At 37.8% G+C, this 27374-nt stretch overlaps 1 protein-coding gene across 1 annotated transcript in view; it reads left to right on the top strand.

Moving 5' to 3' along the window:
- LOC126191192 (esterase E4-like) overlaps positions 1-27374 on the top strand; it is a 207433-nt gene that overhangs the window by 36800 nt on the left and 143259 nt on the right. The window contains exons 3-4 of the mRNA XM_049931989.1: positions 16362-16493; positions 27010-27169. Coding sequence (XP_049787946.1) covers positions 16362-16493; positions 27010-27169 — 292 coding nt within the window. The remainder of the gene's footprint in view (positions 1-16361; positions 16494-27009; positions 27170-27374) is intronic.

The raw sequence follows: 27374 nt of genomic DNA on the forward strand, positions 1-27374 counted from the left end.
TTCTATCTTGCAATACAGAAAATCCAAAAGTGTGTTCATGTGCACAGAGGAGGGATTCTGATTTAGTCTGTTCAAGTAATATAGGTGAGTGTTTCAGTTTAGTAAGTGTGGTGATGCTCTGCATAAAAAGCCTCACAGATGAGTGTAGAGCCATTAGCTGGCTGGAATTGGAGTTTCATAAAAGGGATGGACTTGGCAAGGTTTAATTGAAGACAGTAAATAGCACTTGTTTCCATGTAAATTTGAGCGTGTGTGATTTTTTCTTTATTAGCTTTAACTGTTATGCTGTTTTATCTTTGTGGAGTTTACCATCTGAAGGTGTAAGGAGCCATTTGGAGGTGGTATGAACTGTTGGCGGTGTACACATTTCAGTCCAGTGGTCAGATTTAGGGATCTTTCTAATAGTAGTAAAATAGCCTTTAATTATTGACTTCGGTCTAGTGAGGAGTTTAACACAGTCTTTCAGGTCAAAATAAGGCTGGTGACACTTATTTATGCTTATTTAATAGTGTAGCAGTGCAGAAAACCAATTTAGGTCTACCAAAAAAACATTCCCAAGTAAGTCTGTGGAGCAGTAGGTCAAGTCATCATCATCATTGACCTACCTCATTATGTAAATCACATTGTCATATGCTATGCTGATGACACAAACTTGCTCACCTCACATCAGAACATCTTGGCTTTGGATAACTTTACACAGGAATGAGTCAAGTCTGCCCTCCACTGATTCTCCTCACATAAACTATTCTATAATCTAGAGAAAAATCAGCAACTTGTTTTACGGCTGCTTAATGCCATAAAAATCCAAATTTAACTGGGAAGAACATGTAATTCGTGTGTGCAAAAAGATTTCAAGAGTCTCCTATCTTCTTCGGAAACTTAAAGGCATGATTAGAATGGACTATCTTGGAGTAATGTATTTTGGACTTTTCCAATCACATAATGACATTCTCATTTGGGGCCATACATCTCACATTATCAAAAGTTTGAAAAACAGAAAAAACATAACACATAAAGTGTAAAACTGTTCCTACAGAACACTGTTGTCCTCTCTATAAAAGACTAAGACCATTGAACATTGTAACCAATACATAAAGAGAGCGTAACTAAATTCCCTTTGCAGACGTTGAGGACTTGTGCTGGGGACCAAGGTGGTTAATTTTAGCTTAGGAACTCATGTGTGGAGATGTAACATTTTTCCACTCCATGCAAAATACCACAACATATGTTCTAATACCTGCACTTTTGGTGCCACTGACTACGGTATTATGTATGTCATTCACTGATCGCCTGGTGTCCCATGCCCAACTACAGGTTTGTGTACATGCCATTCAGTTGAGTTTGTGGTCTGCCCAAAGAGATTTGTAACTACAGTTGTGCTTGTGATCTTTACCCATACTCTACTACTGTGTACAGCTGTAATCATTCATTACAGTACAGAATTCAAGCTGTATGTACATTTCATTTTTAGAGTGTTGCTGTTGATTTGGACAATAGTGGATAGGTCATGGTGGCCCAACTGCTCGGGCTGCACATTCTCTCAACTTGAACCTGCAAGACTACCACCTGTAGAGTCACATGAAATACTTGATTTATGAGACCCTGTGGCATTCGAGGAAGACCTACTGATGCCGGTTGTAACTGTGGTGGATGCTGGAGGACTAGTGATTGGCGATCATGTATACGGGAACATGGTACGGAGGTACGGTATCTATGTTGATGATGGTGTTCATAACATTGAGCCCTGCCTCTAAGTGGACCCAGATGAGAAGCAGCAGGAGTCAGAGAGAAACATGTATTGTAGTATTTTGGACGTAGCGGAAAAACAGTAGGTTTTCAGCCATGAATTCCTATGCTAAACTTAACTGTCTTGGTCTCCACTACAAGTCCTCAAAGCCTATAACGAGAATTTAGCTACACCCTGTATATGTCTGTGTACTATTTGTAGAAAAAAGTAGTGACATGAAAGGCATTGTCTGGGAAGAAATTCATGACTGCAACACTAGAATGAAGGTGGATTATGACATACTAAGGTATAGGTTCTCAAAAACTGCCAACTCACACAATGTGAATACTTTAAAAATGTTCAATAAACTATCAGAAACTGTTTGGGTCATGCCATTCAAAATTCCCAAAGAAAGTCTGTATGATTGGTTAGCAGACAATATTCAGTAGCTCTGTAAGTTAACTTTTTTCACCAAGCTGTAATTGTAGTGTGTAATTAACACTATATTCATCGTTTTAATATTTATGGTATTTAAAAATTGCTTGTTTATTAAGTGTATCTGTTTCACTGTTTACAGTGTCTGTGATTTTTATTATGATATGTACCAAAGACAATGCCTCTTTCATCTTGTAGACCAATGGCCAGTAAAGATTCATAATTCTTGAGTAATTTGCCTTGCATACCACTGAGCATTGGGCTTGCATTCTTGCTATGGCCATGAACGTGTCTTCATTTTCATGCTGTGGAAGCTCTAAGAATGGATAAGGGGGGGGGGGGGGGGGTTAACACATTCCCATTACATGTTACTCTTTAAAGAGTTTGCTTTGATTTTTCTTTGATCCATGGTGTCAATTAGATTTTTAATTTGTTTATCTCTAATTTTAATTAATCATTTTTAGAAATATTTGAATTACCCATCACCCCCCGTTGCTGTATTTTACCATTTGTCTAGAAGAGGGAAAAAATTGTGGAATTTCAAGGCCCAAAAGATATCCACTTCAAGAGTTGGGGTCTTCTCAAACTCTATGGGTTGGAACACAATGCCACATACAATTACAGAGTTAGGAATTCTGCTGGATAGTACAGTGATGTGCCCAAATGGGGAGACAATGTCCATTCCACTTGAGTGTTGAGCTGTAATGAATTGATTCCATACACTAATTTAAGGCATCTTTTAAGATGTCCAAATGCTACCCATTTCTTTATCATAACAACCCAAAAAGTAGCTTTCAACATACATTTTGTTGTCAATTACAGTTATCTTAAACAACATTAAAAAATAGACGGCATGAAAATAATGCAAGACATCCATTTTGTGATTAGATGTAAAGTTCTGTATGCAACCAGTGTTGTAGATGCCATCAGAGTTGAATTCCTGCTTTCTTAGAGTTCCATATCTCAGTTGGTTTTAACAGAACCCTTATATTTATGTCACATACTGGGACCCACAGTCTCTTGGTGATGTGAAAAGTTGAAGCTTTTAAGTCAGTACAATCAGAAGAATGGCCATTTATGTCACACATTTTAATACTCACAAACTTAATCTTCAGAACCTATAAGGTATTTACTTTTTACCTATAATCATGAAATTTGGCAAGAGCTGAGATTTCACAGTACAATGGAAGGAAAAAAACATCCAAAAACTATAAATTTGTAATTATATCATTTGAAAAAAATAATTTTTTGACGTTTGTTATATGTCTGTCTGTCCCTTTTTCTCAGAAATGGATAGCTATGTCATGTTGAAATTTATGCCACATACAAAGGATCTTAAAATTCTCCAAAGAATACAGAAAAATAATTACTAATTCTTTAGTAGAAATAATGAGCTTTAATGATTTTAAATGTTTACAATTTTATATTTAAAACTACTTCCCATTTTTGTATACCGCAAGATTCCAGTAATGTTATATATCTGACATGAAGAAGTTTGTCGGCATAGATAAAATAACATGTTAGAAACTGCCTTCACGATGCTTTGTTTAATGTTACATTTTTTGCACATATTGTTGTGGTATCAATCAAAATTTTCCTCCAGTGTGTACATGTCAATTTGTCAACATCATCTTCAACATCACTTTCGTCATGGCTGATGCAGTCCGTGCTACTTTAGTGGCTATGAAAATATTCATACATATCTCTGATGATGCACATTTACAATATATTGTGCAAGATAAATTATGAGATTTACAGCTGCAGTTACTTCACTCGCATGTCATACATCTGCATGCTACTAATTCCATCAATTTGGAAGGGCCTATAGAGCTCATTAAAGTTAAGGTTATGCATGAGTCATTTTCTACTTTCCAACCATAGTCAATGAGATATGTAGGAGGTGACAACTGCTCTGCTTATTTCCAGTAAATGAATTGCAAGTGAGCACGTTTTATGTGGTTTTGCAGGACTTCATCTGTTGGTGGAAGTAACTTTAAATTAGAAGAGATTTTTCTTCTAGCTGTAAACAATTAGTGTCATCATTGAGCCATTGAGTCATATGTACTGTTGCTATACAAAAGCGAAAAAACTTAATACCCAGCTTTCATTATTTGATGATGATCAATTTATTTCTCACCTAGTAATTTCAAGCCAAGATCTTCATGTGTCTGCTGCAAGGTGCATGCTTCAGCCTTGCCCTTCTGGAATGGATAAGAAACAGAATCAAATCATATTAAAGCTTGTATTGCAAGTATATTTGAACACTTGTTACCCATATTATTGGCACCTGCTTTAATTATCAACTGTCTGCCTATTAAATCTCTTCATAGAAGAAACTACAGAAAGTGTCCATTTACAATAAAAGTACAGCACTAAAAAAACATGTCTAGGTCCTGTATTGTTACTAACAATTTGGATGTTATCCTTACCACATTTGAAAATAGTGTATAGGAAAGTAGTGTACATTAGCTTTCCAGTATTTGATAGAGGATAACAAATCACTTAGCTTTTTCTTACTTTGGTTACTGCTTGAAACAATATTTTGGCCAGGAGGTGCTGTTGTCAGTATCGGGAGTAATTCTTTAACAACACCAGCAGATAGGTGTCTTTCTCATTCATGGTTTTTGGTAGATGGAATATTATACTTAGCAGAAACAATGTATGGGTCATAATTTCCTTTTACACCATTTATCATGATGGAGTGGAGCAAGGACACATTAGAATCAGTAAGCCATTTCATATGATACAACAAATAAGTGCCATCAGTGAGCTGACAACCTGGAGAAGTAGCTACTGAAGAAGTGACAACAAGTAATTTAGCAGAAGTGCTTTGTTTCCTTTTCATATTCTTTATGTGATTTTGCAGGACTTCATCTGTTGGTGGAAGTAACTTTAAGTTAGAAGAGATTTTTCTTTTAGCTGTAAACAATTAGTGTCATCGCATTATAAATTCCTTTTTTATTCCAAACGTAATGCTTTTCTTTGTTACTGCCATGATTGTTACTTGTTTATGAATTGTGTCATAAAAGCCAGTAAATAATTTGGTTTTGAAAGCAGTGGTCAGTCTGTCACCAATAGTTAGAGCATCATAAACATTTACTCTTTTATCAGCTCTGCACCCAATGACAAAGTTAACTGTAGTATCTTGTTCAACTGACAAAGGATGCATGTGTTATGAGAGATCAAAGTCCATTTTCTTTTTTTTGTTGTTGTGGGCATCTAACATTTTTCTGTGATTTCCCATCTCTCTACAAAAACTGACTACTCTAATTTTTGTTGTTTCTAACATTAGGTCAATTGATTGGACACTTCATCACATATGTGGTGTGAAACTACTTTGATCGAGAGACAATGTCATCCTTACAAGACTTCTTGCTTTTCCATTGTGTGTGCTAGTCTGTTCACCAATCTGGTCAAGAAGTGCAGAATTCCAAGACCTGGATGTGTGCCAGCATATGTTTGCTCCTTTTCCTAGAAGATTTTTCATATTTTGTGGCAACATATTTTCCATTTCTAGTATGTGAATTGTTGTATATCTTGCATCATTCCAATGGGTGGTTGTAAAAAAGTATGCAAGCATACATTTTAAGCAATGCATTTCTAGTGACCAATCTCTTTCTCTTTGCAATCTTAAGTAGAAATGGGTGATTATTATGGGATAAATAGCATATCTGCCCATAACCTAGTGGTGGAATTATCTGTAATATTCTCAGATTTTTTCTGAAGTTCATCCATATTAGAAAGGTCAGTAGTGATGAAACTATGAAGAAGAGCTGCAACCACCATACATAAACATCTAACTCCTTTTGGTTATGCTTTGCCTGACAACTTATTGGGAACACACATATATAAGAAAAAGTAACATCATTCGTAAGTCAATTCAGTATAATTTTCCTGGGGATAAATTTTTACATTGACCACTGCCAGACTAACTGTTTGAAGCCATTATGCAAACAGTCTGTCAGATATTGCTCTCATGTGTTACCCACCCTCCATTGGTAGCACAGAGTGCTGTGAGGGTAGGTGTGTGGAGTTTAGATGTGATCAGATGATGTGGAGAGAGAAGGGTCATCAGGGTGCTGTGTGGATACAATGGGTGTGTTGTCAGCTCCTGCAGAAGTGGTACATGGTTGGTTGTTTTGGGGAAGAAGACCAGACAGCGTGGTCATCGGTCTCATCGGATTAGGGAAGGAAGTCGGCCGTGCCCTTTCAGAGGAACCATCCCGGCATTTGCCTGGAGTGATTTAGGGAAATCACGGAAAACCTAAATCAGGATGGCCGGACGCGGGATTGAACCGTCGTCCTCCCGAATGCGAGTCCAGTGTCTAACCACTGCGCCACCTCGCTCGGTGAGAAGTGGTACAGGGAGGTCGTGTACACTGCATGGCATACAGGTCATAGTCATCAAGACACATTGGTACATGGTGGGACATCTGAAGTGTGACTGTTGGAGAGGTGGCAGAGAGATCAGCAGGGCCAGATGATGCCAGTGACAGTGCATGATCTGAAGAGGGTAGGCAGGGAGATGTGATGGTGAGGAGAGGACAACAATATCATTGTTGTGTGGTATCTTTATGGTTCTCTTGAAATGACGGACAATAAAGCCAACTGCAGTCTGGCTGTCTAAATGCTGCCCTTTTATGAGAAGGCTGTTCTCAACCACCCTGATGTTAAGGTCTTCAGGAAGAAAATCGTGACCATCAAGGTGCAAAATGCCCCTTAGATGCAATGTGAGGAAGAAGGGGATATACGCAGAAATGGGCAAAGTGACGTTTCACTCGCAAAACAGGATCAAGCAGATCAGAAGGTGTTGTCAAAGGTTGTTGGAACAGAGGGAGCAGTTGCCACACAAAATTTCAGCAAGCAAACCTCTAAGGCTGCCTTCCTTCCAGGAGTACCCACAGTAGTCACTCTGTCCAAAGTCCACCACAGCACATGACAGTTGCATTTAAGGTGCAATGCTACTGCTCAATGAGCTCATTGTTCTGTGGATGATACACTGTCATTCTAAACTGGTAGGTGCTAACCATGTTGCACAGCTCGATGGAAAGTGCCAATACAAACTGCCAATATTGGTCAATTGTTATGGATGTGGGACAACTGAAGCACAAAATCCATGTGTCAAAACATTTGGTGGTGGATTCGACCATACTATCTTGGACTGGTACAGTTTCTACTATCGAGTGATGTGGTCAATCACCAACATGATGTACCTATAGCCATCAGAGATGGGTAGTGGTGATACTACGAGATCAATGTGTAAATACTAAACACATACTTTTGGTACCTCAAACTGACCAGGGCTGGTTGAGAACATCTGTATACCTGGCTCTTTTAGCACAGAAAGCTCAAAATGAGTTCAGAGTTTACAGTCCTCCTTCACATTAGGCCATTGTTCATCATCAGGCACATATTCGGGTAGACATATGTTGGAGTGTGCCAAGTTATGTAACTGGTCAATGTCAATCCACTGAAATGGTTGAGGAACAAGAGGGCACAGCCATTTCTGCAAGACACCACAGAAGAGTGGACAGGTTGTGCCTGAAATAGGCTGAAATTCAGTCCAGAGACTCATTGAAGGCTCTGAATAAGAGCTTGTAACTGATGGTCTTGCTGTTCCACTTCCATAAACTGTTCATAGCCAAAGTGGGATGATATGGTGTTGATGCACAAGAAGTAATCAGCCACAACATTTTCTGCACCTTTTAGATGACAGACATTGGTGGTGAATTGTGCAATGTAAGGCAAATGCTAAAACCCTCAGGGGCAATGGCCCTTGGGTGAGTTTCAGATAGAGTCTGTGAGTGGTTGGTGGCCGATGTGAATGGGCATCACTTAATGTCTTACTGGTAGTTATATAGTGCTTTGGCAACTGCTAGTAGCTTCTGATCATTTGCTGACCTCATGCAGTCCAAGGGGTAGAGCTTGTGTGAGAAGAAATGGAGTGGCTGTTGAACAATATCCCCAGGTGGAAATGGAGTGGCTGTTGAATAAAACCCCCACCACTCATTGCAGGACAGTGCCAGTAGTAGAGTTGCTCCTGTCTGCCGTTATGGGAAGATGGACATCAAGGAGGGTGTGCACGTGATTTTATATCAGGTGGTAGTGCTCTTGTTGGTGATGATTTAAGTGAGTGGCACCTGAAGAGAAGCTGCCTGTGGAAGGTAACTTTAATAAAAAGTTTACCATACTTAAAAACCAATGTAGTTCCTGGTAGTCCAATGTCAGCGGTAGTTAATGAACAATCTCTAAGCACTGTGGCATAGGGCAAATGCTAGAGGTGTTTACTGTGTGGCTGAAGTAAGCGACTTCCTTTTGCTGGAAGGGGCATTGTTCTTCATTGATCACAACTCCCCCGTCAAAGAGCAATGGGAACTTGAATATTACACTGTCAATAAATCACTGCCATGTTTGAGTTTGCTAAGTCTGTAAGGATAAACATCAACTCAAACAATTCAAAAGGCATGAAAAGTGCCATTTTGTGGATATTGTTCAAGCAGATAGGGATTTGCCTGTTATCTTTCTTGCAGTCAGTGATACTAAACACACAGGCATATGCTAGAAAATGAGTGAAGTCCTGAGTGTTTGTGACTGGGTAACTGTCCAGTATAGTATGAGCATTGAGGATTTTGTAGTCACAACACAACCTGACAGAACTAATTTGATAGGTGAAATACAGGAAATGACAGAGGGCCGCACAATGCTGTTAGTTTTGAAAGTGGTTGCCATCCTTTCACCAATAGTTAGACATTGTGAACATTTACTCTTTTATCAGATTTCTGGCCAGTGACAGTGATAACTGAAATATATTGTTCAAAGGATGTTAGTGTTGTGAGAGAGAGAACTGTATTTTCACATTGTCATGCGCATCTAACATTTGTCTGTGACTCCCATTTCTTTATGAAAATTGGCCACTCCTATTCTTGATGCTTCAAACATTAGGTCCATTCAGATGGATCATATGTGCTGTGAAAGTGCCCACCCAACTATTTAACCAGGAGACAGCATCATTCCTACAAGACCTCCATTCACTTTTCCATAGTGGATATGAATCTGTTCACCAAACTGGTCAAAAGGTACAGAATTCCAAAACCCAGGTTTGTGTTAACACAGGTGTATGCCTTAACATAGGTGTATGCCTTTTCCTATAAGAATTTTCATACCTTCTGTCAATGTACTTCTAGTGTGTGAATTGCCACATATCTATATATCTTGCATAATTCCAGGGTCTGGCTACAAAAAGTATGGAAGCATGCATTTAAGCAATGCATCTCTAGCAACCAGTCTCCTTCTCTCTGCAATCTTATGAAGAGGTAGATGATTATTAGGGGGTCTGTCTGTAACCTACCAGTAGGATTATGTCTAACATTCTCTGATGTTTTCATATCAGAAATGTCAGTAGTGGTGAAAGTACGAAGGAGAGTGGCAACCACCATATGTAAATCTCTAATTGTTTTTGGTCATGATTTGCCTGACAACATGTTGGGAACACACATATCTCAGCAAAAGTAACATCAATCATAGGTCAATTCAGTATAATTTCCCTTGCAAATCTGATTCTGCAACAAAAAATAAAAGGTGCAATTTAATATTTTAAAGTGGACCACCCACAGCTCCACTCCTAATAGGGAGGATTTGGATTTTTCACTTCATTATCATTTCCACTGTGAGTCTAACACATTTTCAGGCTGTCTTTCTGTGATCCAATACATAGTTTTCAGGATATTTCACTATCTTCAGTAAAATTGACCCCACAGTATGTTATGTAATAAGATTATATGTATGATATCATATGAATCTGTGCTCAAGAGTGCACAAGTGGCACATGCCAGAATATGAATTCTTTCATGTACAATTATCATCTGGGAAAGAAAAAGAAAACTTTATGCCAAATGTTATGGCGTCACTAATTTTTACATTGATCACTGCCAGACTATTAAGAAGGTCTGACATTATATGTGTGAAATGAGAGTGACATCGCTCATGTTGGTATTACACTGTGTTATGTCCAATGGGATGTCTTTAAATAACTGTGGCAGCAGCATATCTTAGGAACTCGAGATACATGAGTGTATTTAGATTGAAGAGTTTGAAAAAAATCAGCCATCCATTCACATAGTTGGTGATTCATAGCCATGTGTAAAATTTTGTACTTAGATTCCCATCAGTAGAGCGGGGACCCATATGCAGGTCATGAAGACCACACACCAAACACTGATAGACCAAGAGTGTTGTTTTTATCCGCTTCTTTGAGTCAGGGTGGATATTCAACTGACAATTAGTCCATATTGCAAAGATTGACTTGTCTATGATTTGTAAATGGTGCTTCTTAACCTGTTAAGTGGGTAGTTTGTGTGCGCGCACCTCTTCCACAGTGGGTAATATATGCCAGTGCGCCCGTTCCCGGTGGTGCACTGTGTGTTCAGACACACTCATACTCCACCCAGCATTAAAGTCTGATGCTAGTTCCACCACAATTCACATCCTGTACTGTTTTACGAGTTTGCCCAGCCTACAATATCTGACATCAGTAACGAGGAGTTTCCATCGAACGCCACAATGTCTGGATGTGGTTTCACCTTGCTTTTACCATGTTTTTATACACCCACCACAGCACTCCCTGAACACCCAACAAGTCATGTAGCTATTGAAATACTTGTGCTGAGCCTCTAGGCCATCACAATGTGCCCTTGGTCAAACTCACGTGGATCATGCATCTTATCCATTCTGCACTCGACAGCATGCTCACTGATACTACATCCATCATGCGTATGTCTGACAAGCAGACATTCCTCACCACCTGATGCTGCTATCATGTTGATGGGTTTATATCAACAGTAGGTCAGTTGCCATAGTGTTCTGGCTAATCATTGTACGTTTTGCCTGTATTATTAACATAGAATTTATGTAGCAGGACATTTACTGTTAAATGAAAAAAAAAATTGATAAAAGTAAAACAAAAATTAAGAAGTTTGATTGGTTACTGATACTTGAAGAAAAAAAATCTTAGAAACATAGCATAAGGAACCACTGGTAAAAAGGACAGAAATATATAGTTCATCAAAAATGCTGTCAAGCAAGATTGTGAATTTCTAAATTGGATTACAGATTTTAAAGGAATACTTCTGAGTGATTTTGAATGTAGTATGATATTAATAAGAGATATGATGTATAATCTGCATGATGTGCTAAACATAAATAGTCTATGACACTATCAAACTCAGTAAGTGCTGCAATGAACAGTTTAAGGAGCTACCTGGCTGTCATGTAAAAAGAAAGGTAGCTACCTCATCGTCTGACTCTGACCCAGTATGCTGGCACTCACTCTTTATACTTACTTTGAGTACCAGGAGACTACTGTAGTTGAATCTTTACAACATTACGGGGAATGTATGACTACTTTGTTATTTGAGAATGAAGTCTTTCATGACAGCACTGTTGTATAAAACATTCTCAGACTTCTTGCTCCTTCAGTTTAAGGAAAAACCTTGAGCTTTTGATTATTACATGCATTGCCTTTGTCAGGAGCAACTGACAGTCAAAAGTGATGCTGTCATGGCCTTATACATCCCAAAAACAGCTTCTGATTGGCCGGTAATAACATCAAGCTGTTGCAGATGTCAAAATCTGTGCTGGTGGTGCTATCACTCCTGCCATAGTATAAACATTGCAACAAATATCTCTGTGTCTCCCTTGCATCAAGATCTCACTTCCATGTACCGCTAGGGTTATATCCACTACCACAATTGAAGATTTTATCACACATTTTTATTTCTACAGCCTCTTTAATTGCAGAATCCCAGTATGTAGGAACCTGGGACAATCAAACAGTATTTTATGTTTGTGTGTGAAGTTGTGTTCAGCAACTGCAAATTTCTTCAGTTCTTGGTTTTTGGTATGTCATTGATGTTTGCACAGTGGTTGGAAACAGTGCAGGTGGACTGATCAATTGCTACACCACTCACAAGGGATGATGTAAATCCCAGGTATCCGTAGGCCAAGAATGTTCTCAACTGGGTGTAGCATCTCCTTTATCTTCTTAGCAGGATGGAAAACAGATGTGACACCACATCTTCTCAGGACTCTGCCTATTTTGCTGGATGTAGTGCCACAGAAGGAAAGGAATGCAATCAGAGGCTGATCACATGAATGTTAAACATTTTCAAATTTTCTTTTCTTGGATGATGCAGATGTCATATTGCCTGTCCCATAGCTATTCTTTCAGAACAAACACTACAGATGGTTAATTTCAGAATCCAAGTGATCCTCATCAGAAATAGTTTCTGCTTTGTGTACCAGTGTATTTAAAGCTACTCTCTTCTGGGCTGTACTCTGAGCATTAAGTTATAAATCAGTGTGCATTGGATTGGGGCACACTGAGTGGTTGAGATATCCATCTGACTATTGTTGTACAAAAACATCAAAAAATGGCAGTCTTCTCTCTTTTTCTGTCTTAATGGTCAACTGGATGTTTGGGTGCATACTGTTCATATGTTCATGGTAGTGCTCAAGAATTTCTACATCATATGGCCGGACCACAAACACATCATCAACATAATGATAAAATGAAGGTGGACAAAGTATATTGAAATTTAATGCACTTTTCTCAAAATGTTCTACAAAAAAGTTGGCTATTGCTGCAGACAATGGAGAACTCATAGCTGTTGTCTCCAGCAATAACAAAATTTTTTATGGAACATTTTGAGGAATGTGCATTAAATTTGCCTACCCTTCATCTACCTTCATTATATCATTACAGTGAAGACACATTTATGGTCTAGCCATACAGCTTAGAAACTCTGAAAATATGAACAGTACACACTCAAATATCCAGTTCAGAATTGAGTCAGAGAAAGAGAGAAGACTGTCATTTTTAGATGTTTTGCTACAACTAAAGATGAATGGTTTCTCAGCTACTCAGTGTACCACAGGCTGACGCACGTGATTTATATCTTAATGCCCAGAGTTTTCGCCATCGAGCCAGAAGAGAGCAGCTTTAAATACACTGGTACACAGAGAAAAAACTGTTTCTGATGAGGATCACTTGGATTGTGAAATTAACCATCTGAAATATGTGTTCCGAAAGAATACCTATGGGGACAGGCAATGTGACATCTGCATTCTCAAAGTAAAAGAAATTTGAAAATGTTTAACATTCATGTGATCAGCCTCTGACTGCATTCCTTTCATTCTGTGGTGCTACATCCAGCAAAATAGGCAGAGTCCTGAGAAGATGAGGTGTCAGATCTATTTTCTGTTCTCCTAAGAAGATTAAGGAGATGCTACACCCTGTTAAGGGTCTTGGCCTTGGGATCCCTGGGATTTATAACATCACATATGAGTGTGGTAGCAATTACATCAGCCAGTCCATCTGCACTGTTTCCAACCTCTATGCAAAACGTCAACAACATATTAAAAATTGAGAACTGGAAAAATCTGCAGTTGCTGGACACTGCTTCACAAACAAACATAAAATGCTGTTTGCTGAAATAAAAGTTTTGTCCCAAGCTCCTACATACTGGGATTCTGTAATTAAAGAGGCTGTAGAATTAAGAATGAGTGAGAAAATCTTCAACTGTGACATTGGATATAATCTCAGTGGTGTAAGTAAGTGAGCTCTTGATGAAGAGACAGAAATATTTGTCACAATGTTTACGCTTTGGTGGGAATGATGGCACCACCAGTGCAGGAGCTGACACCATCCACAACAGAATGACTTAATTACTGTCTAATCAGAAGCCATCTTTGGGCTATATAGGGCCACCACTTCAGAAGTTTTGATAGTTAGTTGCTCCTGACAAAGGCAATGGATACAAGTGTCGAAAGCTCGAGATTTTACCCTGAACTGATGTGGCAAGCAATCTAAGAACGTTTTATACAACTCTGTTATTGTCCACTTACTATTGGGCTGGTACCTGAGTTACCTACCTGAATATGTGACATATTTCCCTTTTTCTCTTAATCTGGTTGCTGTAGTTGATTCTCTTGACGTACAAGTCCTGCCAGTCAGCGCCTCTGAAATCCCATATGTAGCTGAGGAAAGGCTTGACTTCTTCACATTCTGCAGTATGTTACTGGAGCAAAAGAAAATAACTTCTACTCACACAATGAGAAAGTATGTCCACTACTTTCCTTTTACAAACATATGTTTCCTTGTATGGGTGTACAGATCATTAGCATGACTCATGAATTTGAGTAGAACATAACTTTACATACAGTATACACGTCAAAGGCTCAACATGACAAATCCAGATTACAATATATTTCATTTGTCACAAAATCATCTTGTCTTTTGTTTTCATTCTTGTAGAGTGATTGGTCTTTGATGGTCAAGCCACCACCAATCCGCAATGCCAAAATGTAAAAGGCCCAGCCCACCGTAGGTGAAGCCATTTATTTATCCTCACCTCTTGCCATTTTCTTGTATTCCACACCTCGCGTTTAATGTGTGCACATACAAAAACAAACACTTGCACACAGTATATGTTCTGTGACTTACTCCCTCCTTAATATTAGTCTGCCATGATCATCTTTCCTTGTACTACACAAGGAGTGTGAAAATGTCATTTACCTAAATGATGTGTAACGCTTTATTACTCACTTTAGTTTTTATCCATATCTGGTAGCTCTTGGTAAATGGTAGTATGTTCCTAACTATTTTAAGGTTTTGTTTGACAGAAATTATCAGTGAAGCTGTAACAGCCTTGTGGCTACTGATTCCTATCTCTGCATTCACTGAATCCAAAGTTTTAGCCTGTTTGTTTGCATGCGATTTAATATATTTCCATTGTTGTTAGGTTGTCTAACCAATTGTTCAACGTTTTAGTATACTGTCACAAAAATTTTTGTTCCTGAGTAACATTATCAATGAGTCCAACTCCTGGTCCACAGTGGGTAAATTACAACCTTCCTCAACTGCTATGGCAACCTTGGTTGAATTTCTAAGTGCTAATTTCCAAGCTTCATGTGAAGCACTTCTTGAGTCTGATAATAGATTTGAGTGAACAACAGATTTATTCAATCTCTATATTTAGCTCTTTCTCCACATGTACCTTCACTCAAATGATATTACACTTTGACTTATTATTTATTTGATTAAGAATTGCTGAGTTTTCAGAGCAAGAAATATACTCCCACCATTGGTGTTCTTCATAGATTTATGGTTTGTATGCCATTTGGAATTTAAGATAACACTACTTTTCATTTATGATTCAGGCCATCTTTCTGTCACACATAATACATGTATGTCACTACAATTAATAAGTGATGCTACTGCTGGAACTCTACAATGAATGGTCATGCAACTCACTAACAGTGCTTGTGATCTGCAAGGACTTGTATACCCCTGGATAACAATTACAGGTGGCCCATTCTTTGCTCTAAGGTCTACTAACCTAAATTTTTTGCATTTACCTATGACTGATGTATGCAGGTGAAAGCTACAAAATGTTTTCTTTTCAGAAGCATGTGAAAAATTAGTAAAATAATTGTTTGTGCTAATCAAGTATGGTGGCTGTCACCAGGTGGTTATAATTAAAGTTCAGCTACTCATGGAGGTCCATTGTGGGCTGTAATTATTGTATAATAGCAAAACTAAGTAAATATGCTAATGTATTAATGTGTAACCAATTCATGCTGGAAAAAAATTAGTTCTAATTTTGGCCAGCAGGCACAAATCTGGCACTGTACAGCATCTTGTCGATGTCCAGGTGCTCAGATTAAACAAATTGTGCCAGCAACAGATAATAATTATGCTTTACTCAGTTGTTTGACCTTTTCTGCCCACATCCCATTCCTAATCCATATCATATGAAAATATTTCTATATGTCTTTCTTGTATTCACAGTACCAGTTTGCATCTGATGGCCAAAATTGAAACTAATTTTTTTTTCAGCATAAATCAGTTCCCTAATAATCCATTTGAATATGTACCTAGTTTCGCTGACATACAATAATTACAGCCCTCTCTGGAACTCTTTGAGCAGCTGCACTTTAATTACAACCACCCCGTACTACTGCATTGACTGACATATTGCTGCATAGCTGCGTGAACAGGGCTGAATGAAAAATACTCATCTAATTATCTTATGTACATATAAAAAACAAAACATCCTTCTACCTTCCTATTGTCACCAATTTATAGAAAATGTTCATCAATAGCAAACAAATTTTAATTCAATATGCTTTCTTCCACATACAGCCTCCTGTTCCTATAGGACCTTGGGAAGGAACAGTAAATGCAACAGCAGATGGTTTTGCTTGTCCACAAGAAGAGAACTACATTATACCAACTGATGAAGACTGCCTATTTTTAAATGTTTATACAACAAAGGTAATTCACATTTTTCAGCATTTCATTTAGAATCTAAGCAACTGTAATAAAACATATAACGAATTATTGATGTACATGCCTGTGATGTCCATGCAACATATTAACTCAATTTTCTCCATGTTTGCTCCACTAATTCATCATATACAATGGGAAATCTATTCATAAAATAAATTAAAACCACAAAGAGACAGAAAGGTGGACCAGTTGTTACCATTAGGAGATGCAACTTTTAGTACTGCTGATACCAGCAGTTAAAACAGGAAAAGAATAGCCCCAGGTATTCATTCATTTTTTTCATTCAGTCACACATTATATTCTGTAAATTCCATAGTAAAAGAGAGCCTTCAGGGATGTGGAGCAAGTCAAGTTACACAATAAGAGGTAGAATCACCCATTGCAGGTTACTTCATTAATTTTGAACAATAGATTCTCATTCGGGATGTGCCTCTGCCAGGCACTTAAATGTGATTTGCAGAGTATCCATGTAGATGTAGGTGCAGATGTGAGGATATACTGGTTCAGTGAGGTTAACAGAGATCCATCTGTTATGAGAAGGAAGATCTTTGCCCTCTTCTTCCTTGTTAATGATAGGCCTTTTTCACTGTAGGGTCTAAGTGAGCTCTGCCTCACACCCTTTTATATATATATATATATATCCATCTCTCAGAACCAATTCTTCTCTCTTTTCTGAGGAGATAACCTATTGTTCTGTAAACTAATAGCACTACTTACAGTTTTAAATGTTTTTTATTAGTAGTGTTGGGAGCTGCAACTCGTAAAGACAATTACTGATCAGTCTTTCTGAAAAATTCATTATTATGATAACAGTACCAAGACATTTCATGCTTCATATATTGTTGTAATGGTTACTGTTGTAAGCCTCTTGTTGATGGTGATGCTGAGTAATAGTATTAATAGGGATTTATGAGGAATTCTCTGTATTTACGTTGTGTGATAGTTGAAGGCAGTTTTTCTTCCTTTGCAGCAGGGTATAGAATAATGTACTGTATCATTACACATTTTGTCAGGCAGCTTCACATAAGACTGTGATTATAATACTTAGTGTTGTAGTACTGCATTATTCACAAACTGAGCTGACGAATGAGTTAGTCTGAGAAGGAGTAATGACTTTATATCTAGGCCAATATTTCTGAATTATACTGGAACATTAGATTTTTGGAAGATGTGTATACCAGTGAAGATCACAATAATCTTTAGCACATGGTGCTCATTACAGTGAAAAATGATCCAGAAAACCATCCTGTATTGTCATCATTTATAAATATTGCAAAATTTCTCTGATGTTAACTATGTTAATACCTTGCCTCATACAATTTTTACTTAATATATGCTTCTGTTCTGGCAGTGCTTCTATACAGTAAGGTGTGTTGGTGATAGTATTCATTATAATTTAGGGATCTAGACAAAACACACACACACACACACACACACACACACACACACACACACACACCACACACACACACACACACACACAAAAGAAATATTTTTGTAAAGCAGTAGCAGGATTTTTCTTACTACCACAACTTACTTCATCTTATATAAAACATCATGTAGGTTCTCCTGATACTTTAGAATTTAAATATATGTGAAAAGAAATAATATGGGAAATTGTTTAAAAAGAAGCCTGATCTTTGGGTTGAATATTTTCACACATTAGCACACTATACAAAATGGAATTGCTAAACAAAATACATTCATCTAGTATGAGTTGTAGACAGCTCAGTATGCCTCAAGCAGTAGAACTGATGTGTTTGCTATATCGAGCAAGTAATATTGTGCCAGGATGAGAAGGAAGGGCTGATTGTTGGGGACTGCATTGGATGATATTTGAAAACAGAGAGCTTAAATGTGGAAGACAGGGTAATATGCAAGACAGAGGTTTCTGTTTAAAGATCATGCATGAGTTAATTAGAGTGAAAAGCTAAGTGCATTGTATGTAACAGAGGTCAGAGGGAGGTGGTGAAAAATAGACAAGTAAGACAATGAAAGATGTAGAAAACTAAAACAGGGTGAAGAAAAGGGTAGTTACTGTGAAGATATGCTGAGACAGAAGAAATTACCGTAAATTAAGGCCAGGTGGGTGGTGAGAACCAAGGACAAGTTGTAGCACTAGTTCCCATCTGCGGAGTTCTGAGAAACTGGTGTCTGAGGGAAGAATACACATGGTGCGTGTGGTGAAACAGATACTGATGTCACAATTGTCATGTTGTAGAGCATGCTTTGCAACATGATGTTGTGTGTTGCCAGTATACACCCTCTGTCTATGCCCATTCATCCTAATTGATAATTTGGTGGTAGTCATGTCAATGTAAAGGCTGAACAGTGTTTAAATAACAGCTGGTACATGATGTGTTGTTTCACATGTGGCTCTCCCTTTCATAGTATATGTTTTGCCAGTTAGAGAGCTGCCATAGGTGGTGGCAGGAGGGCGCACAGGGCAAGTCTTGCAGCGGGGATGGTCACATGAGGAGGAGCCATAGGGTAGGGAGATGAGTGCAGAAGGAGCATAGTGTCTGACAAGAATATTACGGAGATTGGGAGGGCAACAAAAAGCTATTCTAGGTGTGGTGGTCAAAATCTCAGACAGAATGGATCTCATTTCAGGGCATGATTTTAGGAAGTCATGGCCCTGTCAAAGTAGCTGATTAATACATTCCAGACCAGGATAACATTGAGTCACCAGTGGTGTGCTCTGAAGTTGTTTTTTGTAGGTATCAGCAGTACCAGGATTGGATGTGATGGCTTGAGAAATCACCTTTTGAACTAAGTTGATGAGGTGATTATGTGCAGTGAAAACTGAGGTGAGAATGGTGGTGTTTTGCTGTAAAGAATCTGCATCTCAACAAAAATATTTGCCTTGGATGCCAAGACTGTATGGGAGTGAATATTTGAGATGCAAAGGATGGAAACTGTCAAAATGTAAGTGCTGCTCTTAATTGGTAGGTTTAATGTGGATGGAAGTGTGTAGCTGGACTTCGGTGAGGACGAGATCAACATCAAGGAATGTGGCATGAGATTTGGCTTCACCACTGCCTCCCAGACAAAGAATAACCCATAATCACAAGAAACAGTACAGTGTCCTTAACCTCTCATCTAAAGCACTCTCCCCTCCTGACTTATCTGTATTATCTAAGGGTCTCACTTTCAGCTCTAAACCCAAATTTGATCATGCTGCTTTGGTGAAGGACCTGCTTTCCTTCACAAGTAATATCAATTGGAAGTATCACTTTGCAACCCAGTCCCAAAACATTTCCAACAGCAGACCTGATGACTCCTATGTTCAAATTGGAGACAACTTGTTTGTTAAAACTGAAGGCATTGGGTCCACTGGAGTTTTGCCATCAATTGAGAGAAAATAGCAACCTCAGACTTTGGAAAAAACATTATTCAGAAATTTATTTTCCATGGTAGCAGTCACAAAAAGAGGAATGAAAGTTATTTTTGATTGCAAGAGAATGGAGTTTGCAGTTCAGTTCTAGTTGCATAAGGAATTGAGATGGTCAATCAGTATAATCAGATATTGTTTACACTTCCAGAAGTACTACAGGCAAATTCTGCTTCCTCAAATTCCAAAACGATCTGGCATGAGAGATATGGATACATCCATTTTAAAGGCCTAAAGAATATATATGATATGAATTTAATTACTGGTTTAAAAATGAAGAAAGATGAAAATCTTGATGTGAACCATGTCAGTATTGTTTAATTCAGATTTGAAATCAATATCAAAAGTTGCTGACTAATTTATTTATGCCGATTTGATTGGTTGGATCAGAAAACCAACTCTTGGAGGTGCAGATCTGTACATAGTTTTTGAGGATGAATGCATTTTGTACAGGTTTTTATATGTCTTTAAAGGTAAGCATGAACTTTCCCTGTGTTTTTGGAATTTTGGAGACTTGTTGAAAGACAAATTGGAAACAAAATTGAAGTTCTGAGAAATGACAATGGGACCAAATTCATAAATAAGGATTTCGAAGATAATTTCAAGCAAAATGGAAAAATATGTGAGAAAACAAGTCCTATACAACACAGCAAAATGGCAAAATTAAGCAACAAAATAAGTCCATTGTTCGTACACACTTATGTTGTCTTCATAAATTATGAGGCATAGCAGTAAATTATGCTGTGCCTATCTTAAATCAATGACTATGTAAAGCAAACAATAATATCATTCCAAGCAAGGATACCCATACAGTAGTTTGCAGGGAGGGCTTCCTGATGGTACGAGGTATTTTTAATATTTTGGATGATGAATGGTGACTCGTAAGTTTCCATAAAAAAGTTCCCATTCTCGCCCTATTAAAAACCTGCATAATATCACCTTTTAAGTTTTCCTTTCCCTATGAGGGGAAGGCCATGGCACACCTTGCCCCTGGATATGGGTACTCTAGATGCTGTATGTAAAATGGTTTGGAAACCTCCATCTTTATAACACACGAAGGGGTTTGGATTGTCAGCATATGTACATTTTTCTGATCAATTTAGATCAAAATGGGATAGTAAATTGAAGAAACTGGTCATGATTTGCTTTGGTGGATATAGTAACAATTACTGTCTCTACAATACAGAGTCACAGAAAGTTGTAATCTCTTGCAATGTCTTTTATACTGAAGAAGAAACCCATGGGTTAAACATGGAAAAGAGAGATGCTACATTTTTCCTGGTAAAACATGCTGCCGAAGATGTTCACCAGGAATCTGAATAGGATGTTACTAGTGAATGAGTAACAGAAAGTAAAAGAATGAATCTGAGAGAATGATCTAATGTGCGAGCATCTGCTTGTTTTCAGATCAAGGTATAACCTGTTCTGCCATTATCTTTCAATATCAAACTTCCGAAAAAGCAGTGGCACTGCAACAGTCATCAAAGTGGAAGCAAGCAATGGAAGAGGAAATGCTATCCTAAGAAGAACAAAACTTAGTGATCTGGTATTATTACCATGGAATCATGAGACAGTTGGATATAAATGAGTCTATTGTGTGAAAGAGAATTCTGAGGGACTAACTCATCACTTTAAGGTTAGACTATGTGTCAACAACCAAAGTGCTGTTCGTGTGATTAAAAATGCAGAGCATCAGCAATGTTCCAAACACATATACATTAAATACTATTATGTATTTGAATGTGTTCAAGGCAGTGAGGCAGAAGATTGTTATGTTTGTTTTGCTAAACAGTTGTCAGATTTGTTTATGAAACTAGAAACAAATTTATATCAGATAGAAAAGCTCTGTCAATCACTTCAGAAACAAGCTCAATGAAAGAGGAATGGGTGGGTAGATAAGAGTCAGCTTGTTATACTAAGAGTTGTTTTTGGCCTTGTTTCAGTACTCATAATGTGATCACACCAGAGATGAATATTCATTCTGTGCACAGCCATGTTCTGTGATATTATAAAAACATATTTTTGGTTTTCTTTATCATTGTGGTTACTTTGTCACTTTTGATTCTAATGAAAAGAGTAATTGGTTATTTGATTCTGACTTTGTTTCACTCTGTGATTTTGTATAAAACATAATTACAGGCATCAGTTCAGTAGGAAGCTGTAGAGCCTGACAAAACAATGTAGTGATTTCAATTGAGCTACAAGATCCAGTGTTGTGGCTATTGGTTGTAAGGAGGATCTGTGATCATTTACACTCATGCTCATAAATGAATTCTTGAATATGAGTAAATAAATCTGGAGATATAATATATTCATTTTGTGCCATTTAAGGGAATGGGATAGATAATAGAAATATATAGTTATAACACTATAATGGAAAAAAAACTTGTTTCCTGTGTGCATTTCTTGTGCATATGACACGTTCCACATCATAACGGTTTTCTGTGCTATTGATCAATGGAATATGTAACTAACTTCAGGATAATTGCAGAATGTGGTGCCACACAACATGGCACTACACAAAACTGGCACTAATAGCATAGGCACACAGAGATCACACACGACACAGATCTGTAAGTCCACAGTACTGGTGATAAGTTGAGAAAACCGTCCCGAAACACATGTGCTACAAAACGCCACTGTTTTTTGTGCATGTACCCTGACATCATTATGGGATATGACCACCATGCACACGTACACAGGCTGCACAACAGGTTGGCATACTTTGGGTCAGGTGGTCGAGCAGCTGCTGGGGTATAGCCTCCCAATCTTGCACCAGTGCCTGTTGGAGCTCCTGAAGTGTTGCAGGGGTTTGAAGATGTGCAGCTATATGTTGACCAAGAGTATCCCAGATGTGCTCAATGGGATTTAGGTCCGGAGAACAGGCAGGCCACTCGATTCACCCGACATCTTCTGTTTCAAGGTAATCCTCCACAATGGCAGCTCGGTTGGGCTGTGTGTTATCATCCATCAGGAGGAAGGTGGAACCGACTGTGCCCCTGAAAAAGTGGACATACTGGTGCAAAATGATGTCCCGATACACCTGACCTGTTACAGTTCCTCTGTCAAAGACATGCAGGGCTGTATGTGCACTGATCATAGTCCGATCCCACACCATCAAACCACGACCTCCATACAGGTCCCTTTCAAGGAAATTAAGGGGGCCCACTGTTCCAATGACTGTGTACTGTGTTCTTGACACCAGGCTTTACAGGCTCTCCTGTGACCAGGGGTCAGTGGAATGCACCTTGCAAGTCTCCAGGCAAATAAACCATGTCTGTTCAGTCGTCTGTAGACTGTGTGGAGACAACAGTTCCAGTGGCTGCAGTAAGGTCCCAAGCAAGGCTACCTGCAGCACTCCATGGTCATCTGTGGGCACTGATGGTGAGATATTGTTCTTGTGGTGCTGTACACTGTGGACATTCCGTACTGTAGTGCCTGGACACATTTCCTGTCTGCTGGAATCATTGCCATAATCTTGAGATCACACTTTGTGGCACACAGAGGGCCTGTGCTACAACCTGATGTGTTTGACCAACCTCCAGTCACCCTAGTACTCTACCCCTAAGGTAAATATGTGTTCTTTGAGCCATTTTCAACACATAGTCACCATTAGTACATCAGAAAACCTCAGCACACTTACTCGCTGCACCGTACTCTAACATGCACCAACACACCTCTACATACGTGGACTGCTGCAAGTGCCACCATACGACAACCACAGGTCAAATGCACCACATGGTCATATGTCAAGGTGATTTAAACCCACGAACTGCCCACCAGAGCATTGTTTCACCATGTATCAGCATTATCCTTAATTTATGAGCATGAGTGTACAACACGCTCTAAGTACCATCTGAGAAAATTTCAGCATCAGCATTACCAAGAAATTTCAACATCAGTACTGTTTGCTGATGTCAGTAACATCTTAAACTAAATTGGTCCAAGTGCACTGCGGTACTTGGAAAGCAAATAGTTTAGATTAGATTAATTATTCGTTCCATAGACCCATAAAAGAGGGAATCCTCCTGGGTGTGGAACATGTCAGATAAACACATCACAAAAATGTAATTAGAAAAACTTGAGTTTCATTAATTTTAATGATCTTCAGTCAGTAAACAGTAAAATTATGTACATGAATTAAATTTAAACTTCTAATATTTATAGGTTTAATACTTACATCTGCTTTCATTAAATCCATCATTCAGACATTTGCTAGTTTCTTAGCTATAACAACCAAGTATTGTCAAAAATAAAAGTAAATTATTCATTTCAGTGATTCTCAGTTAAGAACAGTCAGATTATGTACAATATTTAAAATTAAACTTCCACTATTTACACACTTAAGACTTACATCTGCTTTCCATACATCCATAATTCACACAGTAGGTAGTTACTTGGCTGTTACAACCAAGTATTGAAGTATTGTCAAAAATTAAGGTATAATAAATTTTCATTAAAATGGTCTACTGTTCTTGTTGAGAAACTCATGGATGGAATAGAGGGAGTTGGCCACCAAAAATTCTTTTAAATTATGTTTAAATTGTGCCTTGTCTGAAACTAAACTCTTAATGGTTGCTGGTAACTTATTGAAAATATGCGTTGCTGAGTACTGGACTCCTTTCTAGGCAAGAGCAAATGATTTAAAATCTTAATGTATATTGTTCTTATTCCTAGTATTGATACTGGGTACTAAGCAGTTAGTTAGAAAAAGAGATGTATTATTTACAAGAAACTTCATTAAGGAATAAATATACTGAGAAGCTGTGGTTAATATGCCCAATTCTTTGAATAGGTTTCGACATGATGTTCTTGGATTTACACTCCTCATTACTCTTATTATACGCTTTTGTACTCTAAAAAATTTTTCTCTGTTTATGTGTTTGCTTCAGCATGCTATGCACTTAGGATAATAAATTCAGTATGTAGTAGCTCATGTACTAGAACTGCATATTTTGCATATGCCCACTTTATAATTAGTTATGGCATATCCTTCTGGGGATCGACAAAGCGGAACAGACAAACAATATTTAAGTTGCAAAAAAGGGCCATACGAACCATAGCGAAAAGTAGCAATAGATCACATTGCACAGAGTTATTCAAATCTTTGGATATATTGACAGTTCCATGTGAATTTCCATGTGAATAAATTTTGCAGACAGTAATATACATAAAAAACACATTGACCAGTTCATGCACAGTACATGCACATGCACATGCCAGTACATGCGCATGAAACCAGAAACAGACAACACTTACACCTCAATAGGGAAAACAAATCAAAAACTCAAAATAGCATGTTATATAATGGAATTAAATTGTACAACAATCTTCCAAAAGGGATCTAAGACATAAGCAAAATAGATAACTTCAGAAAATCACTAAAAAAATATTTCTTCGTAAAGTGTTTTTATATTGTCAAGGATTACTTGGAATAAATTATCAACTGTGCTATTAAGTGGTTTAACAATGTATCTATATGTTACAATATTCATGAATTATGATTGTGATAATTATAAATTTGTGTGCCTATTGTATATACTTATGTTGACAATATCCATACAATCCTGATTTTCTATGGATGGATAAATAAATATATAAATAAAGCACAAAAAACAATGCTAAAGGAAGTCTTGGAAAAGTAAACATGTGCACCAACAAGAGTTCACATTTAGTCTCTTCCCTTCAATAACCATAACAGTTCTCTGATGACCATCATGTACTCATATTTATTAAATCTAAATGTTTATTGACTTTTTGGTGTATTTGCATATTATGAACTTGAGCAAGTGTATATGTTACAGTGAAATATTGATGAAATGTTCACAAAGTACACATATTCATACGTACACAGCCCATAAACACAGGACCACTGTTGGCTACAGTGCTGAGGCCCAACTACCTCAAGGCATGACTGCCTCCTTAAAGGTTATTACCTAGTCAGAATGTTAGTACACAGTTTTTTGCAGTGGCTTTCTTCGAGAACTGTTACTCAGTTTTCTTCCTACATCTTCTTCTGTCATCATTGCCAGTATTTAGATGTCAATATTCCACCTGCTAGTAAAATAATTAACATACAAATATACTTACTACTAAACACAAAGTACTGTTTATTACTTAGTTAAAGTGTTAGTTGCTGTGGTTTCTAGGCATCAAGTTCCTGATTACCAAACTTTGCTCTAATATCCTGGATAAAATTCCAAACCATTCTGCAGTGACCAATTGAATGAGGTCTTGTGACACTGTTGATAGCAATTCATCTGCCACATGAGGTTATTAAGCTTGATGATTCTCTTGGTGCTATTCATTGGGTGGAGGCTGTATGCTGCCACTGGGGTTTAACCCTCTTCATTCTCTCAATATCGCACAATACATACATGATACAACACTATATACACATAAATTACAGTTATCTATGCTCAACAGATACAATTAAGAGACAGCTCTCAGACACTACACAGGAAGGGGTCATTCTGTGCAGAGGAAGAAACCCCATCCAATTAGACAAATACTCTTTCTGTGTCTGGTGTTGTTTGTTTATACACCACACCACATACTGAATAACTTGAAGTTCTGCTTTCTATGTAGGCCTATTAAAAAAGATATATTCCAGTAATGGTCATTATGTTAAACAATTTGAACTGGTTTGTGTAAATCTTGTAAGTTACTGACCAGTTTCACGGAATTTTATCAAACCAAACTTATTCAAACAGTAACAGCAAGAACTCCATTGTGGAACATGGGTGCACTGTTGTCATGTAAACCACATGTTAGTGGCAGGTATCTGTTTGATAGTAGTTGTTTCTAAAGTATTTTACTTTGTTTAAATTACACTGTAGAAATGACTCTGTAACATCAGTGTACATTTAAAGCTGTAGTCTGAGGGAAAGGTTTCTTTAAATGGAGCTCAGATAGATTTAAACAGCACAGCCAGATAACCTCAGAAAAGGAGGCTCCAGCAACAGGGTTAAGAAAGACCATAGAAAAAAAGACATGAAATGTTGCAAGTCTGAAAGACCTTGATGGAATTAACAAGGACTGCAAAATACTTCAGAATTACGAAAATCACATTCTTTTGTGTCTGAATTTCATATTATATCCTTTCAGTTACCAACACAAGATGCCAATCCTAAGAGAGCTGTTATGGTCTGGGTCCATGCTGGAGGGTGGTATGGAGGCACAGGGAACAGCGCATTGCATGGACCACAATACCTTATGGATCAGGACATTGTACTTGTCACATTCAACTATCGATTGGGAGCTCTGGGTAAGTTGTACCATTGAAATATATTCAGGCAAATGCAACTTCCTACATGTAACTACCACACTAAAGCAACTTTGATAGGACCAACATGAATTTGTCATAATTATACATGATGTTTACGTTTTGCAAATGAAAGGCTACTGTCCTTAATTTGAAATAAAAGTATATAGTATCATAAATCTGGCATCCAAAATTTTAAAAAATTAGA

The sequence above is a fragment of the Schistocerca cancellata genome, chromosome 1 (genome assembly GCF_023864275.1).
Source record: "Schistocerca cancellata isolate TAMUIC-IGC-003103 chromosome 1, iqSchCanc2.1, whole genome shotgun sequence".
NCBI lineage: Eukaryota > Metazoa > Arthropoda > Insecta > Orthoptera > Acrididae > Schistocerca > Schistocerca cancellata.